At 41.9% G+C, this 22,363-nt stretch overlaps 1 protein-coding gene across 1 annotated transcript in view; it reads left to right on the forward strand.

Annotated features, from left to right (window-relative positions):
- Window positions 1-22,363, forward strand: part of LAMB4 (laminin subunit beta 4) — a 58,937-nt gene that overhangs the window by 4,308 nt on the left and 32,266 nt on the right. Inside the window, exons 2-9 of the mRNA XM_040596607.1 lie at window positions 9,818-9,959; window positions 11,995-12,209; window positions 15,763-15,898; window positions 18,652-18,725; window positions 19,420-19,608; window positions 20,210-20,273; window positions 20,831-21,045; window positions 21,851-21,971. Of these exons, the coding sequence (XP_040452541.1) occupies window positions 9,818-9,959; window positions 11,995-12,209; window positions 15,763-15,898; window positions 18,652-18,725; window positions 19,420-19,608; window positions 20,210-20,273; window positions 20,831-21,045; window positions 21,851-21,971 (1,156 nt within the window). The remainder of the gene's footprint in view (window positions 1-9,817; window positions 9,960-11,994; window positions 12,210-15,762; window positions 15,899-18,651; window positions 18,726-19,419; window positions 19,609-20,209; window positions 20,274-20,830; window positions 21,046-21,850; window positions 21,972-22,363) is intronic.

Genomic DNA, 22,363 nt, shown 5'->3' on the forward strand with positions numbered 1-22,363 from the left:
CATTAAAGCTACTTGGGGTATCGAACAGTCCTGTTTACCGTTAAGGTATTGTGTAAACCGGACAGCTTTGTTCTAAAGAGCCACCACTGTTTTAATATGCAATCCAAATGTATTTAGCACTACAAATCTTTTCTAAGATAAATTAATCCTAATTCTTCTTTCGAGTATTTCTATGACTTGGCTAACATTTAAAATGCAAATTACACAGCTGCTTCGTCAGGCTCATACTTCACCCGCAGGAGAGCTGGGGCGAGTGCTGTACTTGAGTGAAGTACTGTGAAAGCTGCGGTTTAAAATATTACAGTGTAATCTTGGGTTTTTTTTCCTTTTCCCAAGAATTTAAATTGTTTGGTGTAGACAGATAACTGGTTCGATGTTGTGTCTTTCATTCAGCAGAGATTTGCTGTGTGTTGTTGATAGATTGTGTGGTGTGTGTGGGGAGAAAGGGAACATAAGTCACTGAGCTGAATTCCTGTCTAGATTACAAATGGCAGGTTAGTAATAAATCCTGGTCTATCACCGCTTGGCTATTTTTAGTAATTAGATCATGATTACAAAACAGAAATATCTTGGTAATTGATCAAGTTACATAAAAACACTAATCCTTTCACATAATGGTTTCTTGAATAGTATAAACACTGAGCAGCACAAGGTCAGCAACTCTCAGGAGACAAAGACTCTTTACACTAGTGCACATTGTGACCTTCAGTATTTCTTTGATTTTAATGATCTGTTTTCCATTCTTTGGAACACTGTTTTACTGAATGGGCTTCTCAAAGTTTCTTTGAAGTTGTATTCACAAATAATCATTATTTTTTACTCTTTTGTTACAAGTTTGCTGTGTCCCAGTATAAAGCTTAGTCTTGAAAAGTACCACTAGTCTTAAAAACTTGGATGGTAGGAAGGATTTGGGCTTCTGCAGGGCTACCTGGTTGAGAATGGTGTTAGCTGGCATAGTGGAGAGATACGAACAATTTACCTTTGATAGAGGAAAAGGGATTGCTCTTTTTTAATTGCATAAAAGACACTAAAGTCTTTTTCAGGGTTTGGGAGAGGTTTGGATAAGCCGTATGTGAGCTGATGTTGATACTAGGTTATTCATAGATAGTAACAAGATTGACATAGTCTTGCTAATATTTTATCAACATTTTTCACATTGTTGTGACCCTTGTGGTGTTACAAATATACTAGTAGATGCATGTAAGTTGATGCTCAATCAGCAGAATAAGGTTCCCCAAACTTACCGTGAAATCCATGTAGGTAAGTATGCACACTTGATTGTTTGGGCTCTATAAGAAATAAATCCTTAGAGTTTTCTTGAAAATTATTCCCTTGATGTTCTGCCAGGCCAAACAGGTTGTTAGAAAATCTTGGCAAATTGCTAGAAAGGTTTTGTTTATAAGAATATTGGTTTGATTTTAATAATAATGAACGTTAACTTCATGTTCTGGTGTTGACTTTTTTTCTTTTACCGCGCCTGTTGCTTTCTGTAAAAATTTTAATATGGTTGGTGAGAGCTGAACCTAGCAAAAATAACAACTGTTAATTAAGCTTTACCTAGTCTAAGTGTGATCTGGCAATCACCAGGGTCTCACTCAATTCATTTGCAGGACACTTCTGCAAGGCAAGCTGAAGGGGTCGGGATCTCTTACGTGAGCACCGCAACATGCCTAGTAGGTCCAATGCACCCCAACTCTTTAAACAGTCATTATATTTGTGCAAGATCTGCCCACGCAGTGAGTGGAGACCCTGTAGCCACACCTGTGGATAGCCCTGGGTTTTTTCAGCCTCTGTTCCTGCGTACTGAACACAAACACTTCTTTCATGTCCACCTGACTAAGCCACAACTTCCAACATCTTCTCTGTTATCCCCTGCCCAGCTCTCTCCACATCTTCCTTGCCCAGTCTATGTCCCTATGATTACCTGTGGACCTTCTCAAAACACTAAATCTTTTCCCAGCTAGGGTACCTTAATCAGCTACTTGTCTTCCCTCTCCCACCCTCTCAGTCCCCAGCTTCAAATTAACCCTGGTTTCCCATGAGCTCTGGCCCTTTCCTACCCTGTTGCAGGCTGCTTATCCTTCAAGATGTAGCAGAGACTCTGAAGTGCCATCTGGCTCAGTTTTCATAGACACCTACTCACTTCACTCCTAGGAGCTGTGTGTAATGGTGAGAAAGGACAGGCGACGTCTAAGCAAACCAATTACTGTTGAAATACACTCCGCACAGATGGTCAGCAAGGGAAAGATTGCTTCCTGCCTCCTTCTGCTGAAAGGGAACTGTCTCAATAATAGTTTGAAAGCAAGAGGTGTTTCCTTCTCCGCATTTGCTGCTGGCATCTTCTGTGCTTGGCTGGGTTTCCATCGTACCCAGCTGCTCCTGCCTGGTGGTGACAACACTTCCCTTCCATATGACAGGGGGAGATCAGGAAAGTGAAGGGAGATACTAATTTTTCTGCTTTCTCCCATCTGGTATAATTAAGTACTTGAGAGAAAAATAAAGCAGTGGTTCTATATTCTTGATCCTAGGCAAATAGTATAAGTCTATGCACCAGTTCCCAACTTGCCAGCATGCATTGTTATTGCTGTGCTGCTGTTACATTGGTTATATCATTAGGGTCCATGACAAAATCTAATAATTCCCCTCACTTATTTTATGCATGACTTATGTTTGATGCTTCCTGTGTTGGTACAGGTTCCAGGATAGACACATAAAATTTAACAGCTGATAATCAGCCAAACATCATCCTGTCATACTTTTAGGTAATTAACATGTGTATGTTGATAGATTTAAATACTCTCCAGAAACCTTTGTATTAAATTTCATTTGGGGCTGAAAATGGAGAACCTCCAAAATTTCAGTTTAGCTGTTTATATTGCCAAGTGAGGCAAAAGAAGGTTTGTGTAACTGTTGAGGCTTTTGACCGAGCTCGTTCATCTAACACCTGTATGCTCTGCACTCACTGTCTTTTGCAACCAGGGACCTCGTGGGTGACCACAGGAGAGGGGCTGTGTGAGAGTGCTGTTGTGGTGCACAGCCAGACACGACGCAAATCACAGGTATTGGCAACTACGGATGGAAAATGTCAGATTTACCAGTTATTTTACCATGCAGGCCTTTCTGTTTCTGCAGCTTGAAGCTATATTCATTCCGTCGAAATGTACATTTTCACATTGCTAGTGGTTTTGTGCTACTTTTGTTTTCCAATTACATGAGAAAGAAACCATTACTTCCAGCCAATGAAGTAAGGAGAAAGAAAAGTCATTTTCAGTCCGTCTTACTACTAACCAAAGTGAAATAATTGATCCAAAATGATTTTATTCCAAGTCAATCTAAAATTTAATATTTAAATTTGCAGTTTTTGTAAAAAATAAGGAGAAGCTATGAGGGCAGACTTCTTTCACTCCAGAGAACTGTAGTTTGGATGCTCCCCAGGATGGTGGAAGAGCTGGTTTCACGTTGTGCGTCCAACTGGAAGACCAGAGCCAGTGGCTCCCACGGGAGCTCTCTAACCATCGGGCTTTGGTAGCTCAGCAGCGGGTACTCTTGCTCCTGCTGCCACCACCGTTTTCCTCCAGTGGACACATTTTTCTCCCCACTCTTTTCTCTCCTGAAACTGGTCAGGTTCTCCTCCCAATGGTCTCAGTTTTCTAGTTTTTTTTTTTTTTAACCCTGTGGAATTGCCTGTTTTCCTTTTATTTATTCTTTAAATTGCGGTCTCCTGGATTCTGATTTTTGTTTATTCCACCTGCCCCCCCAAAAAACCCCAAACATACATCTTTGTTTCCAAACAGACTGTGGCATGGAATGTTTCTGCATTGGTAACAAAATGTTTCTAAGCCAGTAGGCAACAAAGAAAGGTTCCTCAGGGGCCAGAGAGGTTTTCTGACTGCAGCATAATTTCTAAACAACATCAATTTAACCTTTGCAGAAGAATTTACTTTAACCTAGAGAAAAATGCTTTGTACAGTTTAGGCTGACATGTATGGAAAATCTAATAATAGAGATTTAAAACAGAAGATTGCCACAAATTTGAGTGAATAAAAATAGGAAAATCTTTTCTTAGAACTTTCAACAGCACAGGGACCATTAGCACAGTAAGGGCACTGTTATGCCTTATTAACAGATACTGTGGTGGAAAAAGCTTTCCGCTGAGCAGCTTCATTATTTTATGTTGCAGGGTAGTGGCTGTCGTGTGAAAAACTGTTGCCATCATCCTAGCTCTGTGTATATTGTCCTTGTATGTACAAACTGCACTTTAAAGTTATAATAGAATTTTAATCCCTGGTTTACTAAGGGGAGGGAGGGAGAGTTGCCCCTTTTTTTTTTTTTTTTGTCAAAATATAGCTTGATATTTTAAAACAAAAGAATGAAAGACTCTTTTAAAGTGTGTAAGTAAAGCTAATTCAATCACTGCTCTTCATGCTGCTCGAGTCAATTTTTTGGCGGAGTTGGAAGGACCATACCCCCCGACCTGTGTTGTATGTACTTTATTTGTTTTCTTGAAGAAAGTAACTGAGCAAACGTCTTTAAAAAATAATCTTTGGTCAAATTGTCTTTAGATATTTTTTTTTTGTGACTAATGTGAAGCACCTTGGCTTGAACAGCTTAAAACAAGCATCAGTTCTCTCAGAAGCAAACCTTTCCACGTGGTTAAAATAGTAGATGTGTAAGCAAATACTAGGTTTTAAAAATCTTTTCCAGTTGTCTTATTTGCAGACTCTAGATTATTCCTGATAAAGTAATCAATATAAATATAGCTTAACTGCTGCAAGTCTGATACAACTCTCCCTTTTTAGTGGAGAGTGTGTTTTAGAAGAGAAAAACTGCATGGTTAATTCACGAACAGCCTACAGCACTTCCGTTAAAGCCTCAGAATGCAGTTTTCTCCTCATAATCATGGAGGTAACTTGCATGTGGGCTTAACGGGGCCAAATAAAGCCAGGAACCCAGAGAATGTGCTTTGCAGGGTAAATATGCTTTCCTTGGTGTACTTTCCCTTTATGCCCCTGTGGAAGTTTGGCAGGGACACAGGAGAACTTCCTTGGGCAGCTGTGGGTGACGACAACCCGTAGGAGCAAATACTCGCGGGCGAAGCACTTCTTCAGTCTGGGTCTTTGTTGGTGTCTGAAAATCTGAGGTTCTCCAAACAGCTGTGGAAATTTTGCTATGTGCAAGCAAAGAGCAGGGCATGCCAAGGGGGAAGAGTTGTTTGTGGCTCCCCAGGCTGGGCATCGCTTTGTGTTCCCACCTGGAGGGCAGCCTTCATCAGGGGGATGCCAGTTCCACGGGGTTTTGCAGTTTATTATTCAGGTATAATAAATTATCACTAGAAAAATATATCTAAAAGCTCACCGTAGCTATCCTGACAATGTATGAAACAAAAAGCGGGACTGTACCTCAAGCCCTGAGGACCCATGGTTACTGACACAAGGAGGGTAAGACTGCTCGCGAGGACTGTGGTAAGGGAACAGGCCCCTTTGGGAGGGCGTGCAGAGCACCTGCAAGTTCATATGTCTTCATATGGCTGTGCTCATCTAACATTTCACCACCGCTGGTGCTCTAGCTTCAGTCTTTGTCCACATACCTGGCATCAATGCCTCTGCGTCTCCGATCCCACGCAGGATGGTACCATGGGTGCGGTCCCATGACATCTGGACACAGCAGCCAGACCTGGGTACTGGTAATGGGGTTTGTCCATACCCCCAAGCCTGATCAAGGGTGAAGCACGCTTGGGGTTAATCCAGGAGGTCTAGTTGGGAGGGAAGAATAGGGAAAGGGGCCAGAGGCAGCTCTGGGGACCAGGCTGTTACACCTTGTGGAGGCTGGAAAAGCTCTTTTGCTTGCTTTCCTCATATGCGTCTTCGGTTGTTTCTTCCCGAGCGTATTTATTTTCTGTTTTTCTTTCTAGTTTCAATTCAATAATTTTTCTTTCTCTCTCTCTCAGGTTAATAGGCCAGTAAAGCAATGAAAAGTGAAAAATTTCAAGCACTTTTGTTTACTGATGTGAGAAGGATCATAGAAACAGCTTTGTCCAGTTGTACTACATGAACTCACCAACTCTGAGTAAACTAACATGAGATCACAACAAGGTATGTGACGGATTTCTCATCCTGACAGTCCTGTTGCCTGCTTGGAAATGTCAGGACCTTAGGAAATAACATGAAACGTATCTTTAATATATATACCTTGAATAGCACTTTGAAAATCACACGGATACTTTAAAACAAATCCACTCTCTTCTTTGTCTTTAGTGCTGATTACTACTATCAGCAACGCTGTGCTTGCCAGGGAAATAATGCTCAAGCTGAAACTGCATTTCTTGTTTGTGGTGGAAAACCCAAAGACTTCGAACACCTGACTTGCACTCAAAAGGCGGAGGGCACCATGAGGTGCTGTGACTGTTAGAAAAGGAAACTTCTACTAAAATATAGACTTTACATCCTTTTGAAATGTGGAAAAGTTCTTCCAAACAATCATTAAATAGAATTTTAAAAGTAGCTGTTTGCTCTAGCATGCAAGATACGGAGGAGCAGACAGCTGGTGGGATGCAGAAGCAAGGAGGCTGGGGGCCAAGGTAGCCTCTCTCTCCCCCTGCCCCTGAGCTCTGCAGCGTATTCTTCTGCTGTCCTTAGCTCTTTCCTGATCAGATCTATCAAATTAAATACTTATTTTTATTGTAAGCTTTTATTTCATTCTGGTTTTATTATTCAACGCTACATTCTCCCAATGTTCTGAAAACCAAAAAAATATGTACAGGCTTTGCCTTTGAGAAATTAGACTTTAAGCGTAAGATACGCCTGAAGAAATGAGAGCAGAAACAACAGAGGGAGAGGGAGAAATGTAGCAAGATGGTTTTGCTTTTTGGACCATTAGCTTTCATTTATGATTTTGGGCAGTTCTTTATGGGATGGGATTCATCTCAGTACACTTTAATTGCTTAAAATACAGGCATCTATCCTAAGCTAGAGAACTGGGCTGCCCATAACCAAAGGAAAGCAGCAGATACCACCAAAGGGGGATTTATCCCTTTAGGGTAGGTATCTAAAGGTGGTAGGATGGACCCTGGGAGGATTCCTGTCTTTCTCCATTGACTATAAAGGAAACCCAGATGATTTCTTTAGATTAAATACTTATTTTTCACATGGCAAGAATAATCTCAGGCTCAAGTAAGTTTACTTCTTATTTAATCATTAAAGAAATCTAGAATTATTTTTTTTTCTGATGTTTTTCACAATTTCAATACAGGAGAAAATAACCGTATACCCAAACAGCCATTTTTATTCAGGAAATCTGTTGGAGGAAAATATGTACCTGAACGGGCTGGTGCCAACTGCCCATCAGCCGTCATCCTGGGGCCAGGCTCTGAAGTGTGGCGGGTGCCTCTGCTCCTGCCCTCCTCCCTCACAGCTGGCTGGTGTCTGTGAAGGGAATGCATGCCAAAGTACCAGCAATTCCTGTCCTTTGTGCCTGTTAGGGATATGCCTTGGGCCTAAGAAATGACAACCGTAGGACCTGTGATGACTTGAAAAATCACGCACCAATGCTATCTACCCTCCAGCCAGCACGGGATGAGTGATAAATCCAGATCCTTTACCAGTAGAGGCATTAAACAAGCAAGAAAAAAGTTTCTTAATCCTTGCCTCAAGCAGTTTAAAACCTCCTTCTTGCTTGGGATCTTACATAAATCAAAACACAGGACTGACTATATTCTGCAAGTAAATCTTCCTTGATATTTACTTCTCACATAACTTCTCTGTAACAAATTCTGAATTCCCTACCAAATATGCCAATAAAATGTCAACCATTCTATAATTTAGTAGCATAATAATAATAATACTTTCTTCAGTTATGTCACTCTTTCAGAAAGCAGTTGACATACTGCTTACACATAAAAAGTAAAATGAATATCTTAATATATCATTTAGTCTTTTATTTCTTAATATTGAAACTCACTAAATAGAAACTATCTGTCCAACAATTAATCATGCATGAATACAAACTGAATGGAGATGAAATTAACCTAAAAAAAAGTCTCCCACAAGTAATTTCCACATGCACTTGAGGCAAATAATTTCAAAAAATGTAAGTATATGAATTATTTCTGCTAGAATGAACAATCATAGTAATTGTAGAGGACACTTTGTACTGAGCTTTGCAATAGGATTAAAGAACACCTCTTTTTTTTTTTTTCCTGAAAAGATAGGAACTACCAAAAGAAAAATACTGATTAGTTTATAAAACATATTTTGAACATATAGAAAACCTTATTTTTTACAAGCAACCATGAATTAAGGCTTACAAGCAGTCAGATGAGAATTGATAAATATATCACAACTAAATATGTATACCCAAGACAATCTGCCATTCTGAAAACTGGAAGCAGTGCCACAGGTTTCAGCAAAGACACCAAAAAGCAGTGACCAGTTCTGTGCATGAGCTGGTGAATGCCATTTCAGATCTTCTCCATCACCATGTTTCCCATGGCTGCAGCGTACCCCACAGGCCACCCTGCTCTGCTCTCGCTGCTGTGGGTGGTTGCAGGCAAAGCTTGTGCTGAAATGCAAAGCTGTGGCTCAAGTTGCTATGTTGTCTTCAGCTTTAAATTGAAAAAATCCACTGCTCACAGCAGTGATCCAGAGCTTGAGCTAGTTTGAATCTAGCTCCACAGGTCCATATGGGTGCAATCACAGCTTTCAGGTGGGCATGTTTACGGTCACTTCAAAACCCACAGTCATCCCTTCCAGATCATTTGCACCTACTGTGAGGAGTCATCCTTTCTAGCCCACGTTCAGATAAACCAGTGCTACTAGGCTTCTGAAGTTAAGTAGCTGTAAAGACTTTGACATTTGATTGCAAACCAGACCAACTGAACAGTTGATTAATTAAGCAATTAAAGAGTTGTTTGCCAGCACTTTAAGAAGCCCAGCCTCCTCTTTTCAGTTGCATGGACTTTTTCTGCCATGAACTTAACCTGTCACAATTTTCTTTCACTGCACATATTTGCTGATGCCAGAAGCTCCGGCAGAGAAAGTTCACAAATCAAGCCTTTGGCAGGTTGCAGGCTGGGTCTCATTCTCACCTACACCTTGGTGCCTCGGGGGACACCTGTCTTCTCCAGCTGAAGCACACAGGTATGCCTTTGCTTGCTTCCCTCAGTCAGTTGTGCTCATTTCCAGATGAAACATTTCACTGTCTGAAACCCAGGTAAGACCTCTTCAGTATTTAATTGCCTGCTAAGCATGGAACTAAAGCATGTTGGGGTTTTGCTGGGCTGTTTCTCTGTTAAAGGGAGTCATGTTTAAAGAGTATTGTTGGTATTGATGTTGGACAGGATAGGGACTAGGACGTGTACTTATCAAGATTACTCTAGCTGTGGATACCTATGTTTCGCTACAGTGCTGTTGCAGTAGTTGCAGCCTAAGTCATCTCTGAGTCTGTCCATTATTCTGACAGTATAAAATTTAAAGTCCAATATAGCAGGAAAATGCTCGGGTTTGTCTCAGACACCAGCTCCACTGCCAGCTGTCTCTGTAGCTGAGGAGGCAGGCTCAGCTGTGCAGATGCTCACCAGCATCATCTCCCCATCACATGCCAGGCTCCCTACAGTTGTGGCAGTGAAGGCAGCTGACGTGGCACGAGAGGCTGGTGACCCTGGAGAGCTTTCCCTACCTGTGGCTGCTGAAATAGCCATCTAGGTATGGCTGTTGTGTCACGTGCTGTGTGAACCAAGCCTACCTGGAGCCTGTAACATCTGAAATACTTTGAATGACTTTGCTTATGTTCCCCCTACTCTTGGGGGGATATTTTATTTTAGCTCATTCGGCACAGTGACAGCTGTGTGAAGATGAGGAACAAGCACAGAGCCAGGGAGCAGCACTTTGTGCATGTTTATGCAGGGATGCGGCAGCAGCTGGAGCTGCATCAGGGTGTGCTGGCCTTGCTGGATGGAGAAAGAGGTGGAAGGCACAAAGATGGGGGGCAGGCTGTGGTTTGAGAGCTCTGGTGGCAGAATGCTGGGTTGGTTTTTATACCCATGGCTGCCTTCTGTTTTTCCAACAGAGGTGTTGTGTTGGCAAGTCTTACTTTCCTCCAGGTGAGCAGGAAGAGGAAGGATGTGAAGTAAATGCCACAATGAACCTCCCTTGGATTTACGCTGAGGTTCCCCCGTACGAGTCTTTTGCATTGATTCTGATGTTACCTGTTTTTCTTCGCCATACTTTGAGATGCGGTTGTAATCTTGTCTCTGCCAAAATTCATAGCACCTGACATCAGGCATTTCTTAGTGGCATCTTCATTAGGACCTCAGTCTTTGTTTTAAGTTAATTAAAAGAAAAAAGAACCTCCAGGGAAGGGGTTAGGTCTGTGCAAACAGCCCTGCTGAATCTAGCTAGGATTAAATAGCTTGTATTTGAATGCTACAATATTTTTGCTAATAACATTCTGGTTTTATTTTACACTAAGTATGAATATGTTTTCACAGTCTTCTCTGAAAGCCCTTGTGAGGTGTCCCTCTGTTTTCATCCTGTTTTCAGTGCCGAAATTTCAGTCATGAGAAGTTTTTGCAAGAACAAAATCAAAGCCAGGGTTTCCTTTTAACCTTTATATTTTTATTATGGCTCTGCCACTTTACTAAAGGCTAGCCCGGGGTAAGCCTATGTGCAAGGGGTGCCTTGGCGAAGCAGAGCACCGAATAACCCACCAATTCATCTTCTGCAGTGGTACCAGTTTGAGTTTCCTGGGGAGGCATGAGGCTGGGGCTGGCCATCCTGCTACAGCTTGGTAAGTACAGATGTTACAGTTACTCAGACTAATTTTGAAATATTACCATGTGATTTACATATCTCCAAAATTTTGTTGGAGTGCTGCTTTTAAGTACTCTAGTAAGACCCATGTGACAGTGAGTCCTTATTCCCCACTCTCCTGCCTGGGAGCTATGAATGACACAAAACCTTTAAGTATAAAGATATGACACGTGTTGTAATTGAGTCTGAATCAGGTCCTGAAAGAGGCAAATCAATATTTTCTAATGAATAATGAGTGTGGTTCTGCATAAATAAAGAAGAGCAGGCTAACCAAACTTATGTACTGCTTTAAACCTGAAGAGTCAAGCGTCACTCATAATCTGAAGTATAGCCTGAGCCATAGACTGAAATCTGGCTGTGAAATGCTGTATTTTTACTGTTGTAATTGCATTAATGTTTCTAGTGTTCTGTAGGATATTCATGTATCGATTGTTTGGTTTCTTAACTGCATTTTCTGTAGCAAGTTGAGCCAAGTAAAGCTGAACGGATAAAGCCTCCAAGGTAGCCATTCCTTTTCAGGGTTTCAGGACAGAACTTGTTTAAAAGGACAAGCCCTGTAAGGGAAGCCTTAACATAATGGAGAAAAAATGTAAAGTTGTTTCAGGCAAAATAAACAAAAGAACCTGCAATTATTTAGAGAATTCAGAATTATTCTCTTTTTAATTATTAACGACCGTTCCATGGGGTCTGAGTGGAGGGTTCTGGGTCCAGACCAAGGGTTTCATTGCAAATCATCAGACAATCTGAGGGACGCCTGACGTCAATTCTGGTCTCAGTTCCACCATTATTACTTGGAAATCAACAGAAATCAGTAGAATTAATCCAAATCTGGCTGTGCTCACAGAGTCAATTGAAATGCCTGTGGCTCTGCTGCAGTAATGCTGGCTATGGGTATAGGTTATTTATATATATATAAAATCCCATTATTCTAGGATAGGAATCATAATTAATTATTGCTGATAGCAGACTGGCATGTTTGCTGCGCAATAATGTGCTAAGAATTTAAATTTTAGCATAGGTTAGCAATATTTTAGCTATGTTTTTTATAATTATTTTGCAGCAGGTGTGTTCATTACCAAAGCTCTGCAGGATTCCACCAAGTGATATTATTAAATAGGACAGAAGGAGTACAGACAAAGGTTGATTTAGTTTTCTGCTGATGTTGGGATTTAACTGCTTTTGTCTGGAGAACACTGCTGGGTATACAAAACAATTTCACCTCTCCTTTATCTTCTTTTGTGCTCAGTGCTGATAAGACTCCAGCATGCACAGGATGACTGTGATGCTGGGTCCTGCCACCCGGCCATTGGGGACCTCCTCCTGGGCCGCAGCAAGCAATTAACAGCCTCATCAACCTGTGGAATGAACAGCCCTCAGAAGTACTGCATTATAGGCTACCTAGAGGTTGGTTTGCTCTTTCTTTTTTAGGGAACTGAACTCTGCTTACTAACAATATTCTCATCTGCAAAAGGAATTTGCCCAGTTCGGAAGTTTCTGTTGGAGTTGTCTGAATAATCATCAGACAGTGTGACATAAGCCTGGTAGAAAGCTATCCCTTACTGAGGCACATATGGAGGGTTTGGCAGCAAACAGCCTCCACAGTGATGTATAGCTTCTCAAGAGGCAGAATCATCCATGAGATGCAAATGAACACAGGGATTTCTGAAGGAGCTTTGGGCTGCGAGTCCTTTTCCCACTCATGCCTCAGAGGTGGAGACCACGGTTTGCATTGTGCAAGTGCAGGAGTGCAGTCCTGCAGGGTGTAGGCACTGCCTTGATGACTTTCACTGGAGGACATGTCCCATACAGTGTTGAGACCTGAGGCAGCCTGTTAAGAGACTTGCACCATGTCCTCTCATGTCTTTATATCTGAAATAAGGCCAATGTCGATAAAAGCAGATAAAAGCCACCTCTGGCAGAGGGAAAACCTAATGGTGTAGTCCAGTCTTTGACTGACTGGCTGGGTGGGTAGGCAGATCCAAAACACGGGGGATCAGAAGGATCCCTTTTGCTCCATGGTCACAGTGATGGGTGCTGTGGGGGACAAGCAGGTGTGCGGGAGCTGCACCAGGCAGAAATGGGAATTCCCCTGTTGCACGGCCTAGAGGACTTGGCCCTGCTGAGCTAATAAATTGTTGCAAATGGAAATATTTTCACTAAATACCAGCTTAGGCCGAAGAGGAATTTAATAAAATACAGCTTAATTTATAAGCAATTGAAAATAATTACAGTGTACGACCTCCTGGAGAAATGGTTGGACACATTTGCAGAGTAAAGCTCTGCCATACTCAGATGGCACCAAGCGCTGCTCTGAGTTAGATAGTGCAACCACGGCTTTCTGCAAAATGTAAATACCTCTTTCCTCTTCTGAAATACCCTGAGTTTTGGCACTGCTTCATAGATGGGCAGAAAGAGCCATCGCAGAGACATTGTTTTTCTGGCCCTTAGCTGGATGATTGCCTTTTGTTTTTGCTTTTTACGAGGAGATCGAAAAAGCAATAAAAAATTAATGTTTTCACTTGCCTGAACTTATCCATTGAATTATGTAAATACAGACTCATGAAAAAGAACAGTTGTTCCACAATAATCCCTGTGATTTAATGCTGCTTCAATGTATCTTGACCCCTGGTGACCGTTCCCTGAAGAGGGTGAGAACTACTAATTCTGCTGCTTTGCAGAGTTTGAGAGAGGCTTATGCTCTTTCAATGTGTTCTGCTCTATCAGCTCACCTTAAATGTGTGTCACCTATATATGAGTTCCAGTCAATTCTCTTTCTCACCAGCACATTTTGAATGCTTTGCTGGAGGCAGGCCAGGCAGCTTTGCATCTTGCATCTTTCAAAGTTCTTCTTCCCCAACTTCCCCTCCTGATGACCTGTGTCAGGCGTCAGGACGAGAGCAAACGTTGTGTGAAAATGTGTGTTAGTCAACAAGGCAAGCTGCCAAGAGGGACTTGGATGGGATGTCTTATTGAAAATTGAGATTGAAAAAAAAATTAGACTTCGGTTGCTTTGTGTTTGAAAAGAAGCACTACAAATCATTTTCAGTCTTGAATGTGTCTTATTGTTTCTAAATGTAGGTTAAGTGGTTTTCAGCCCTGTGATTGGATTTACTACTTACACATGTTTTGAAAGGTAAAGAAAGAGGGCTCAGTACTGAGGAGACTATAAAGCTACTCACTTCAGAGGCAGGCATCTGCCACACTTGCCTTATGTGGACATGCACATGCTTGTCCTTTGGGGTACAAAAAGACTTTTATGGAGCAACTTTAAACATCCTTTAACTGAGTATCGTATTGTATGTGTCTATATAAACCAGAGAGTGGGTGTGTATAGTCCTGCCAAATGCTTTGATAAGCTGAGCTCTCTCTACCAGGACTTTGTGAAATGAGATGGAGTACTTTTTGTATTCCTGTCTTGTCTTACATTCGTACATTTGTCAAATGTGGTATAGAATGACTGAATATAATATATATTTATCATAATGTTTTAAACACATGAATTATACCATGCCTGTAATTCTATATCTCTTCTTTTATTTAAATTTCAATAATTCCCAGGTGATTTCATAATACAAAGATGTGCAAATCATTCCTAATACTTCTCTGTACATCCTGAGTGTGCTGGGCTTGTTGCCTCTCCACCAATCCTCTCTCTTCTGGGTTGTTTCCAGCCCAGCTGCTGCCGCTGACTTCCACTTTCTATTTCCAGCAGCATCCCTGCCAGCCTCCCAGCCACTGGCACTGAATCTTTGCCTCCTCCTTCAGCTCCTTCTGGGATGCTGTGTTGTCCTCTCCTCTCCCTGCCAGTGTCCCTGCCAGCCAGGCACAAAGCTTGGCCATCACCCTCCTCTTTAGCTTATCCCTGAGTCCTCACACTCGGACTCTGCCCAAATCCCGTAGAGTCCGGCGGTGTAGCACAGCCACCCATGCCCACCCTGCCGTACACTAACCCGCAGCCCTGTCATCTGTGTTCACGTGCTGCCTGGGCTTGTCTGCTGGGAGATGACCTGTGCTGAGCTTGCACAGCATGTTAACCTTGTCACCTCTCCTTAAGTCTCCCAGTCAACTCCCCTCTTATCACCTTAAATGAGCTCCTTGTCCTCACTTCCAAAACCTTTTTGCAAACAAGTCTCTCATTCAGCGTTGAGATATTGGCTAATCATTGCCACCTTCATCTTCTGCTTGTCTCATTTTCAAACAAGACCCTTTCATCCTACTGACATTCTGATTTTCTTCCTTTGCATTGCTTTTTAAACTTTTCCAGCTTCCCTATGCCTACAAAGGGTGCTGACAGTGGTTGGGGTGGTGGCGTCAGCCCAGACCACCTCTTACGTTGTACCTGGATCCAGCTTTGCCTTCCATTTGTACAACAGCATCTGTCTGCTGCTCCTGGCTGGGTTTCTGAGCTGCTAGAAAATGTGCAAAAGAGAGAGGAAAAAAAGGTGCAAATGATTTAGTGAGTTATTCCTCTTTGAGGCTTCTTCAGATCTTGAATGATCCAGCCCTCCCACGTATTCCCTCAGCCTCCTCATTGCCATCTCTGGGCAAAAATTTCTACAACCTTTATGAGACATGAATAAAAGCTCAACTTTTAAAAAATATATTTCTCCAAGAAACTCTTGCAAAACAAACCCTCTTGCAGCTAACCCAGAAACAACACCTTGATAAACTTATTTCTTTGCTCTTGCTGAGATCCTTTTCCAGTACTGAAAAAGTGTATTTTTTTATACATTACCTGAGGCAAACTGAGACCAACATTTACTATGTGCATGCTTTTGTGCATATGGTGATTTTCTTGGGCTTGTCCCTTATATATGAAAGCCTGAGTGATTAAAAGCACAGGCATCCAAAGCAACACAACAGGTTCCAGTCTTACAATGACGTAAATGTGTACATCCGCTGTATCTTTAGAAAAGAGACCAAATTCATCTTTTATTCTGCATGTTTTGTTTTCTAGGCTGAACAGAAGTGCTTTCTCTGTGATTCCAGATACCCATATAATCCCTATACACAGCACAACAGTCACATGGTCGAAAATATTATCACAACTTTTGAGCCTGATAGGAAAAAGAAGTGGTGGCAGTCAGAAAATGGTAAGTTTCTTTAAGAAATGCAAAATGTAACTGTGACATTTATTTATGTATTTGGCATTCACCACGTTGCCTTCATGAAAAGATGAAACAAAACTACATCTGTTCTTTGCTTCGGTAATACTGAATGATTTAAACATATTTGTATGTAGCAATATAGGATTTCAGAAACTGTATTTTTCTAAAGACAAATGTTAAGCACAGTATCTCCAAGAGCTGGCCAGAGGACCTGTGGCAGTGCTGTGTTACACACAGTGGCCATGTGTCTTTCACAGGGTGCCTGTCTTTCAGGGAAATGTCATTTGTGGTAAAAGGTACATTTGCCTACAGATGTGTAATGACAGAGTGTGTGAAACACAAATATCCTTTTTAAAAAAATAGTGCTTGCAGTATAAAGCACTAATAATTTAGGAAACAATTAAATAAATCCTGGCTGTCAGCACCCTCATTGCCACGTGTTAATTTTGTTAGAAGCTTCTCTATAGTAGTTCTTCACTGATATAGAATCATAGAAGATTTGGGTTGGAAAGGAATTTTAAAGTCATCCAGCCCAACCCCCCCTGCAATAAGCAGGGGCATCTTCAACTAGGTCAGGTTGCTCAGAGCCCCGTCCAACCTGACCTTGAATGTTTCCAGGCATGGGCATCTACCATCCCTCTGGGCAACCTGTTCCAGTGTTTCACCACCCTCATCATAAAAAATCTACTCTCTTTTAGTTTAAAACCATTACCCTTTGTCCTATTGCAACAGCCCCTGCTAAAAAGCCTGTCCCCATCTTTTTTAGAAGCCTCCTTTTAAATACTGAAAGGCTGCTGTAAGGTCTCCCTGGAGCCTTCTCTTCTCCAGGCTGAACAACCCCAACTCTCTCAACCTTTCCTCATAGGAGAGGTGTTCTGTCTCTCTGATCATTTTTGTGGCCTCCTCTGGACCTGCTCTAACCCATCCATGTCTTTCCTGTGCCCAGGACTCCAGAACTGGATGCAAGTCTCACCAGAGTGGAGTAGAGGGACAGAACTGTAATAAGTAACTAAGGGTAATTTGCTGATCAAAGGGGTTTTTAACAAAAGGAATGATCTTGCTGTAACAGATTTGAGAATGTTTTGTCTGGAGAGAAAAGAGTTAACTGTTAACCATGAGGTTGAAGATGTACCTCCTCAAGGCCAATGTGAAACCATAATCTCATGTTACTATGACAACTTTGTCTTCGTCTAGACTTTAGTGTAAAAATAGTTTAGTTTGTAATGTACAGCTTCTTGCTACGGGACTGAGAGCATAACTGTTGGCTTAAACCGGCCTTGAAGTTGAGAATAAAAGCGCTGTGTTACTTTTTGGAATTTGTGAGCCTGGATGGAGCTGTGACTCCCTGGCTGCCGGCGCTGTTTTTGCTTTCCTGCCTTAATAAATACTTAGTGAATTTATTTCGGACTTTAGCTATTTCAATTTCAACTATAACAAGAATCATCTCCTTTGACCTGCTGGCCACACTTCTTTTGATGTAGCCCAGGATTTGGTTGGCTTTCTGGGCCGTTAGCACGCGTTGTCGGCTCATGTCCAGCTTTTCATCTGCCAGTACCCCCTAGTCCTTCCCTGCAGGGCTGCTCTCAGTCCCTTCATCCTCCAGCCTGTATTGATACCAGGGATTGCGCTGACCCAGGGGCAGGACCTTGCATGTGGCGTTGTGGAACCTCATGATGTTCACACGGGCCCACTTCATGGCCTTGTCCAGATCCCTCTGGATGGTGTCCTGTCCCTCAGGCGTGTCAACCACACCTCTCAGCTTGGTGTTGTCTGCAAACTTGCTGACGGTGCACTCGATCCCACTATGTCATTGATGAAGTTATTATCCTTACAGCTTCTCAGGGAAGGCATGCTAGGAAGAATAGCATTTACGCAATCTCATTTGTCATACAGTAGATATGACTGTTTGGAAATTAAAGCACAGAAAAATTAAGATAATATGTTACCTCTAGTTTGTGTATCCAACTAAAAAATTCCTAAGCCTTGTTTATTCAGTGAGTTTAACAAGGAACTGTCACCAGATTTGGACACTACTGCCAATAAAGCTGTGGGTCAGCTGTGAGAGAATCTTTTTTTGCTTTCCTCATTTTTCTTCTGGGATGAGGTCTCATGCACAGCCTGGTCAGCAGGAGCCCTGAGATGCTGCATGCAGATGTGAACAATAGAGATATCCGCTGGGTTCCTGCAACTCTCTACAGAGATGTGTGAATTGTGTGTGTGGGGTTCCGTATTTGTTGCAAGTTTGGAAGATCCCAGGTGCAGTAGCACTGCTCATGGTGAATTGCAGGTCCGGAAGCATAGAAGGGTTCAACAGATCTGCTTAGCATGAAGAAAGCCCCATGGTTTTATTGAGTTTCATTTTTTTCTTAGAAATAAGCAAATAATTTTAAAAATAATTTAAAGATTTTTACAAAATCTAACTGGATATAGAAAGACAAAAGCCCAGAACCTTACCATTACCATAATTTAGAATCTGAATGATCTGAGTAGGATTTTTAACTACCTTGTGCAGTCTCAGTGACATGCAGCACTGACAGTACCGGTGCTGGAAAGGCAGCACATCACACTCCCTGAGAATGATCCAGCCACATGCTGGGTTTGTGCACAGGGGATGCCCCAAGCAGACTATAGCTGCTGTGCTGGAAAAGGCATCTTTAAATTCCCCATGAGAAAGCTGTCTCAGCAACCCCTCTAATGGGTGCGTTGTGCTCTTCACTTCATTTTCATTCTCCTTTCAGGCATTGACCAAGTCAGCATTAGATTGGACCTAGAAACTTTATTCCAGTTCAGCCATCTTATCCTGACTTTTAAGGTACATCTTTTACCAGAGCTTTTATGTAATGTTATACACTAATTACTTAACCACAGGAATAAATTGCTTAGAGAGGCAGTGAAAGCTCCATCTTTAGAGGTTTGTAAGAACAGGTTAGATAAACACCTGTCAAGTATGGTTAAATTGTAGTTGATCCTGCCTTAGGGGAGGAGGATAGACTGAATAGCTTTCTGTTCATGTGCCTTCTGGTCCTATTTTCTATAAATCTGAAAATTAAAGCTGAAAAAAATTTAAATTGCAAAATTAAGCCCTAAAAATTAGAATATCTCTGAAATGCAGGTGCTCCTTCAAATTTAGTTCAACCTTCTGATGCATATCCATTATGATCCGGACAGTTACAAATTTTTTTTCTACATTTTTGTAGAAAAAAATTACATTACATGAAGTTTACCACACCAATGTAGTAAATTTCTTACTCAGAAAGTAATCTTGTGTCTATATGGAAGGTTACCCTTCCCTTGTGCTAGACAGTGGTTCTAATGAAGTATCCAACTTTTTCAGAGAATCACGTAACCAGCACAGTAGCCCTGTAGTGAACCTACAAACTCTGAAACACAGAATTTTAATTGGCAGCTGTTGGCATCCCACAAACAAACAGGAATGTCAATCAACAACCCCTGAGATGTCGTCTTAACACCTGGTTAAGAAATTCTTGAAATAATGCTTCTTGCAGACATTTCGGCCTGCAGCAATGCTGGTTGAGCGCTCCACGGACTTTGGTCAGACCTGGAAAGCATTTAGATATTTCGCACAGGACTGTGCAGCTTCTTTTCCCAACATCTCTTCTGGTCCAGCAAAAAGTGTGGAAGATGTCATTTGTGATTCAAGATATTCGGACATAGAGCCCTCCACTGAAGGCGAGGTATTGCCATGTGTCTGTGTGTGTATGAGTTCAGGTCATATGTGGCTATTTTTCTGGAGCTGAAGGTCTTTCATCTGTATCCATCAGATCCACTTCCACAGGTTCCGAGACATGAATTGCTATTGACTTTACAGAAGTAAGTTGGAAAGACATATATATATATATATATATATTTATATACCCTTAGTTTCACACCCAAATGAATTCATAAGACAACTTGTACAAAACCTTTTAAGTGCTCTTTCCTGGTTTCCAAACTCACATGGAAGTCCACCTCCTAAGAGATCTTGACTCCCCACCAACCTCTACCGCTGAAGACTGGGGCCTGTCCTTTGGGTGCTCATCCTGTCTCTGCATCACTCTAGGGCATTGCTTTTCCTTCCTCCTGACACCTCAAACCACCAAAAGGCCTTTTTGCCTTGCTCAGCCAAGGCCAGGTTGGAGGGGTGAGAGCACTTCCTTAATCAGCCCACAGCCTTGTTCTTTTATTTTATGGGATCAGTAAAATGGCATTAGTAAGAACGAGGTCTCAGGTGACAGTCTTTATACCCCAAAATAATAGCTTCAGTGATCTATAGAGCTGTATTAATTTATTTTGCAGGTTGTTTTAAAAGCTTTGGATCCCAGCTTTGAAATAGAAAATCCATATGTGCCATATATCCAAGGTATGGGCAGTACAAGTTTTCTCCAGGGATACTTTGATGGTGTTGCTTGTTTTGTACACTGAAAGAGTCAATAGCTCAGCTTGTGTAAGACAATGATGTTGAAAATTAGGTACCTAAAGGTCTTAGGGAGACATCTATATTAATAAATGAAATGGGCCAGTCTTATTCTCTAGCCCCGAGGGCAAACGGCATGGCTCTGCAGAGCTCATCCATGCAGCTAGGCTGTCTTTCCTTCTGGGAACAGGTGGCCCAATCCACACTGCTCCAAAAGGAGCAGTCCCAGAGGTGTACATGAACCTATGAAGACAGTGGCTGGGAAAATACAGGTTGGCCCTGGCCAGAGCCATACCAAGGAGGGTGCTAACGCTTACACGGCTGCGTGCCAGCAGTGGGTCCATGCCCTGGCACTGGACAGGTAACTGGTCTCAGCCAATATCAGATCATTTTCACCATTTCTTCAGTATGGAGGAATTCTTCAATGATTAATCCAAGCTGAAGATGTCATACTGTTAATTTTGAGTGAATTTAGGCTCTTGATTTCTCTTCTTTTCTTCCAGAGCTCATTACGCTGACAAACCTAAGGATCAATTTTACTAAACTCCACACCCTTGGGGATGCTCTGCTTGGAAGAAGGCACAGTGATCCCCTCGAGAAGTACTACTATGCTGTCTATGAGATGGTTGTGCGGGGCAGCTGCTTTTGCAATGGCCATGCCAGCCAGTGTCGTCCTGTGCAGAATCTGCGGGGAGATGTTTTCCATCAGTCTGGGATGGTGCGTCATTAACGCTGTCTCCGTCCAGGGCAGTCTCTACCTGGTGTTTTGTGGGAAGAGGTGGAGGGAGGGAAGGAAAGGAAGATCTCTGATGATCTTTGGATTGACCATTTGCAACTCCAAGCTGTAAAATGTTTCAATACAGCTTCTTTAAAACCCTGCGATGGATTTCTCAGAAGCTGTCTCTTTGTTGGCACTACCATAGTGTTTCAAAAGCAACTGGGACGAGACATGTTGATAATAACAGCAAATACCAGAGCTGTAATGGTGCAAATGTAATGCAGTAAGTGGCCTGTGCTGTGTGCAGACTTGAATGGCCACTTGTTGGGTGCATTCCACACTCCAGCTGGGCTTGAGGCCTCTGCAGGAGGAGAAGAGGCATTGGCACAAAGAATAGCTGATAATGCAAAGCTAACCCATGAAAAATGGATTATTAAAAAATTCAAGAACATGATTGTGAATTCTTTCCCTCTGGGAACAAAAGGGGGTTTTTTTCTCCTGGAAAGTACGTATCTCAACATAGAGACATGTAGGGAGAGAGAGAATTTACAAGTTTGAAGTCTCCTTTGATATCTCTCAAAGTATTTTTTTCTAAATGTTGCTCAGTGGCTTTAAAACTATTTGGTTAAAATTTGCAAGTATTCTCCAGACCTTTTACTCAAATAAATGATAATTGTATGTCAGCTGAGGGAGCCAAAGAGCTTTGAATTTTCCTGATCTTGCTGGCATACTTCAAGCAGATGTCTCCCTCCACTCCGCTTCTCTCCTCCCACCTTACCTCCTTTCTGTTCTCACCACATTGCAGGTCCATGGGAGATGTGTCTGCCACCATAACACTGAAGGTTTGTCCTGTGAAAGATGTAAAGATTTCTACAATGATGCTCCCTGGAGGCCAGCTGAAGGGACACAGGATAATGCTTGCAAACGTAACTCAAACATATTATTTTCCTTTTTGATAGGTGGGGGGTGGGTGTAGCACAATCCCAGCCCAATCCATAATGGGATGTCCAGGTTTCTGGGAAGGAGACTTTTCCATGCCTCTTCTAGAAAAACAGATGGGATTCCTGTATCCATCGGTACTGTGTTACCCTACAAGAAGGAGGTTCATGCTCTTATTTTTCATAAAGAGAAAAAAAAATGTAAAGAGGAAAAAGCAACTAATGCAAAAAAGATCATTCATTGGCTTGCACAGGGTCTTTCTTGCAAATGAAAGAACAATTTAGACAAGGCTAAATTATTTATTTCCACAACAATGAGTAATATAAGATATAAAAGAATAGTATATTAGGATCTGTAACAAATATTCAACTGGATCTTT

Source organism: Falco naumanni, chromosome 5, assembly GCF_017639655.2.
Source record: "Falco naumanni isolate bFalNau1 chromosome 5, bFalNau1.pat, whole genome shotgun sequence".
Lineage (NCBI taxonomy): Eukaryota > Metazoa > Chordata > Aves > Falconiformes > Falconidae > Falco > Falco naumanni.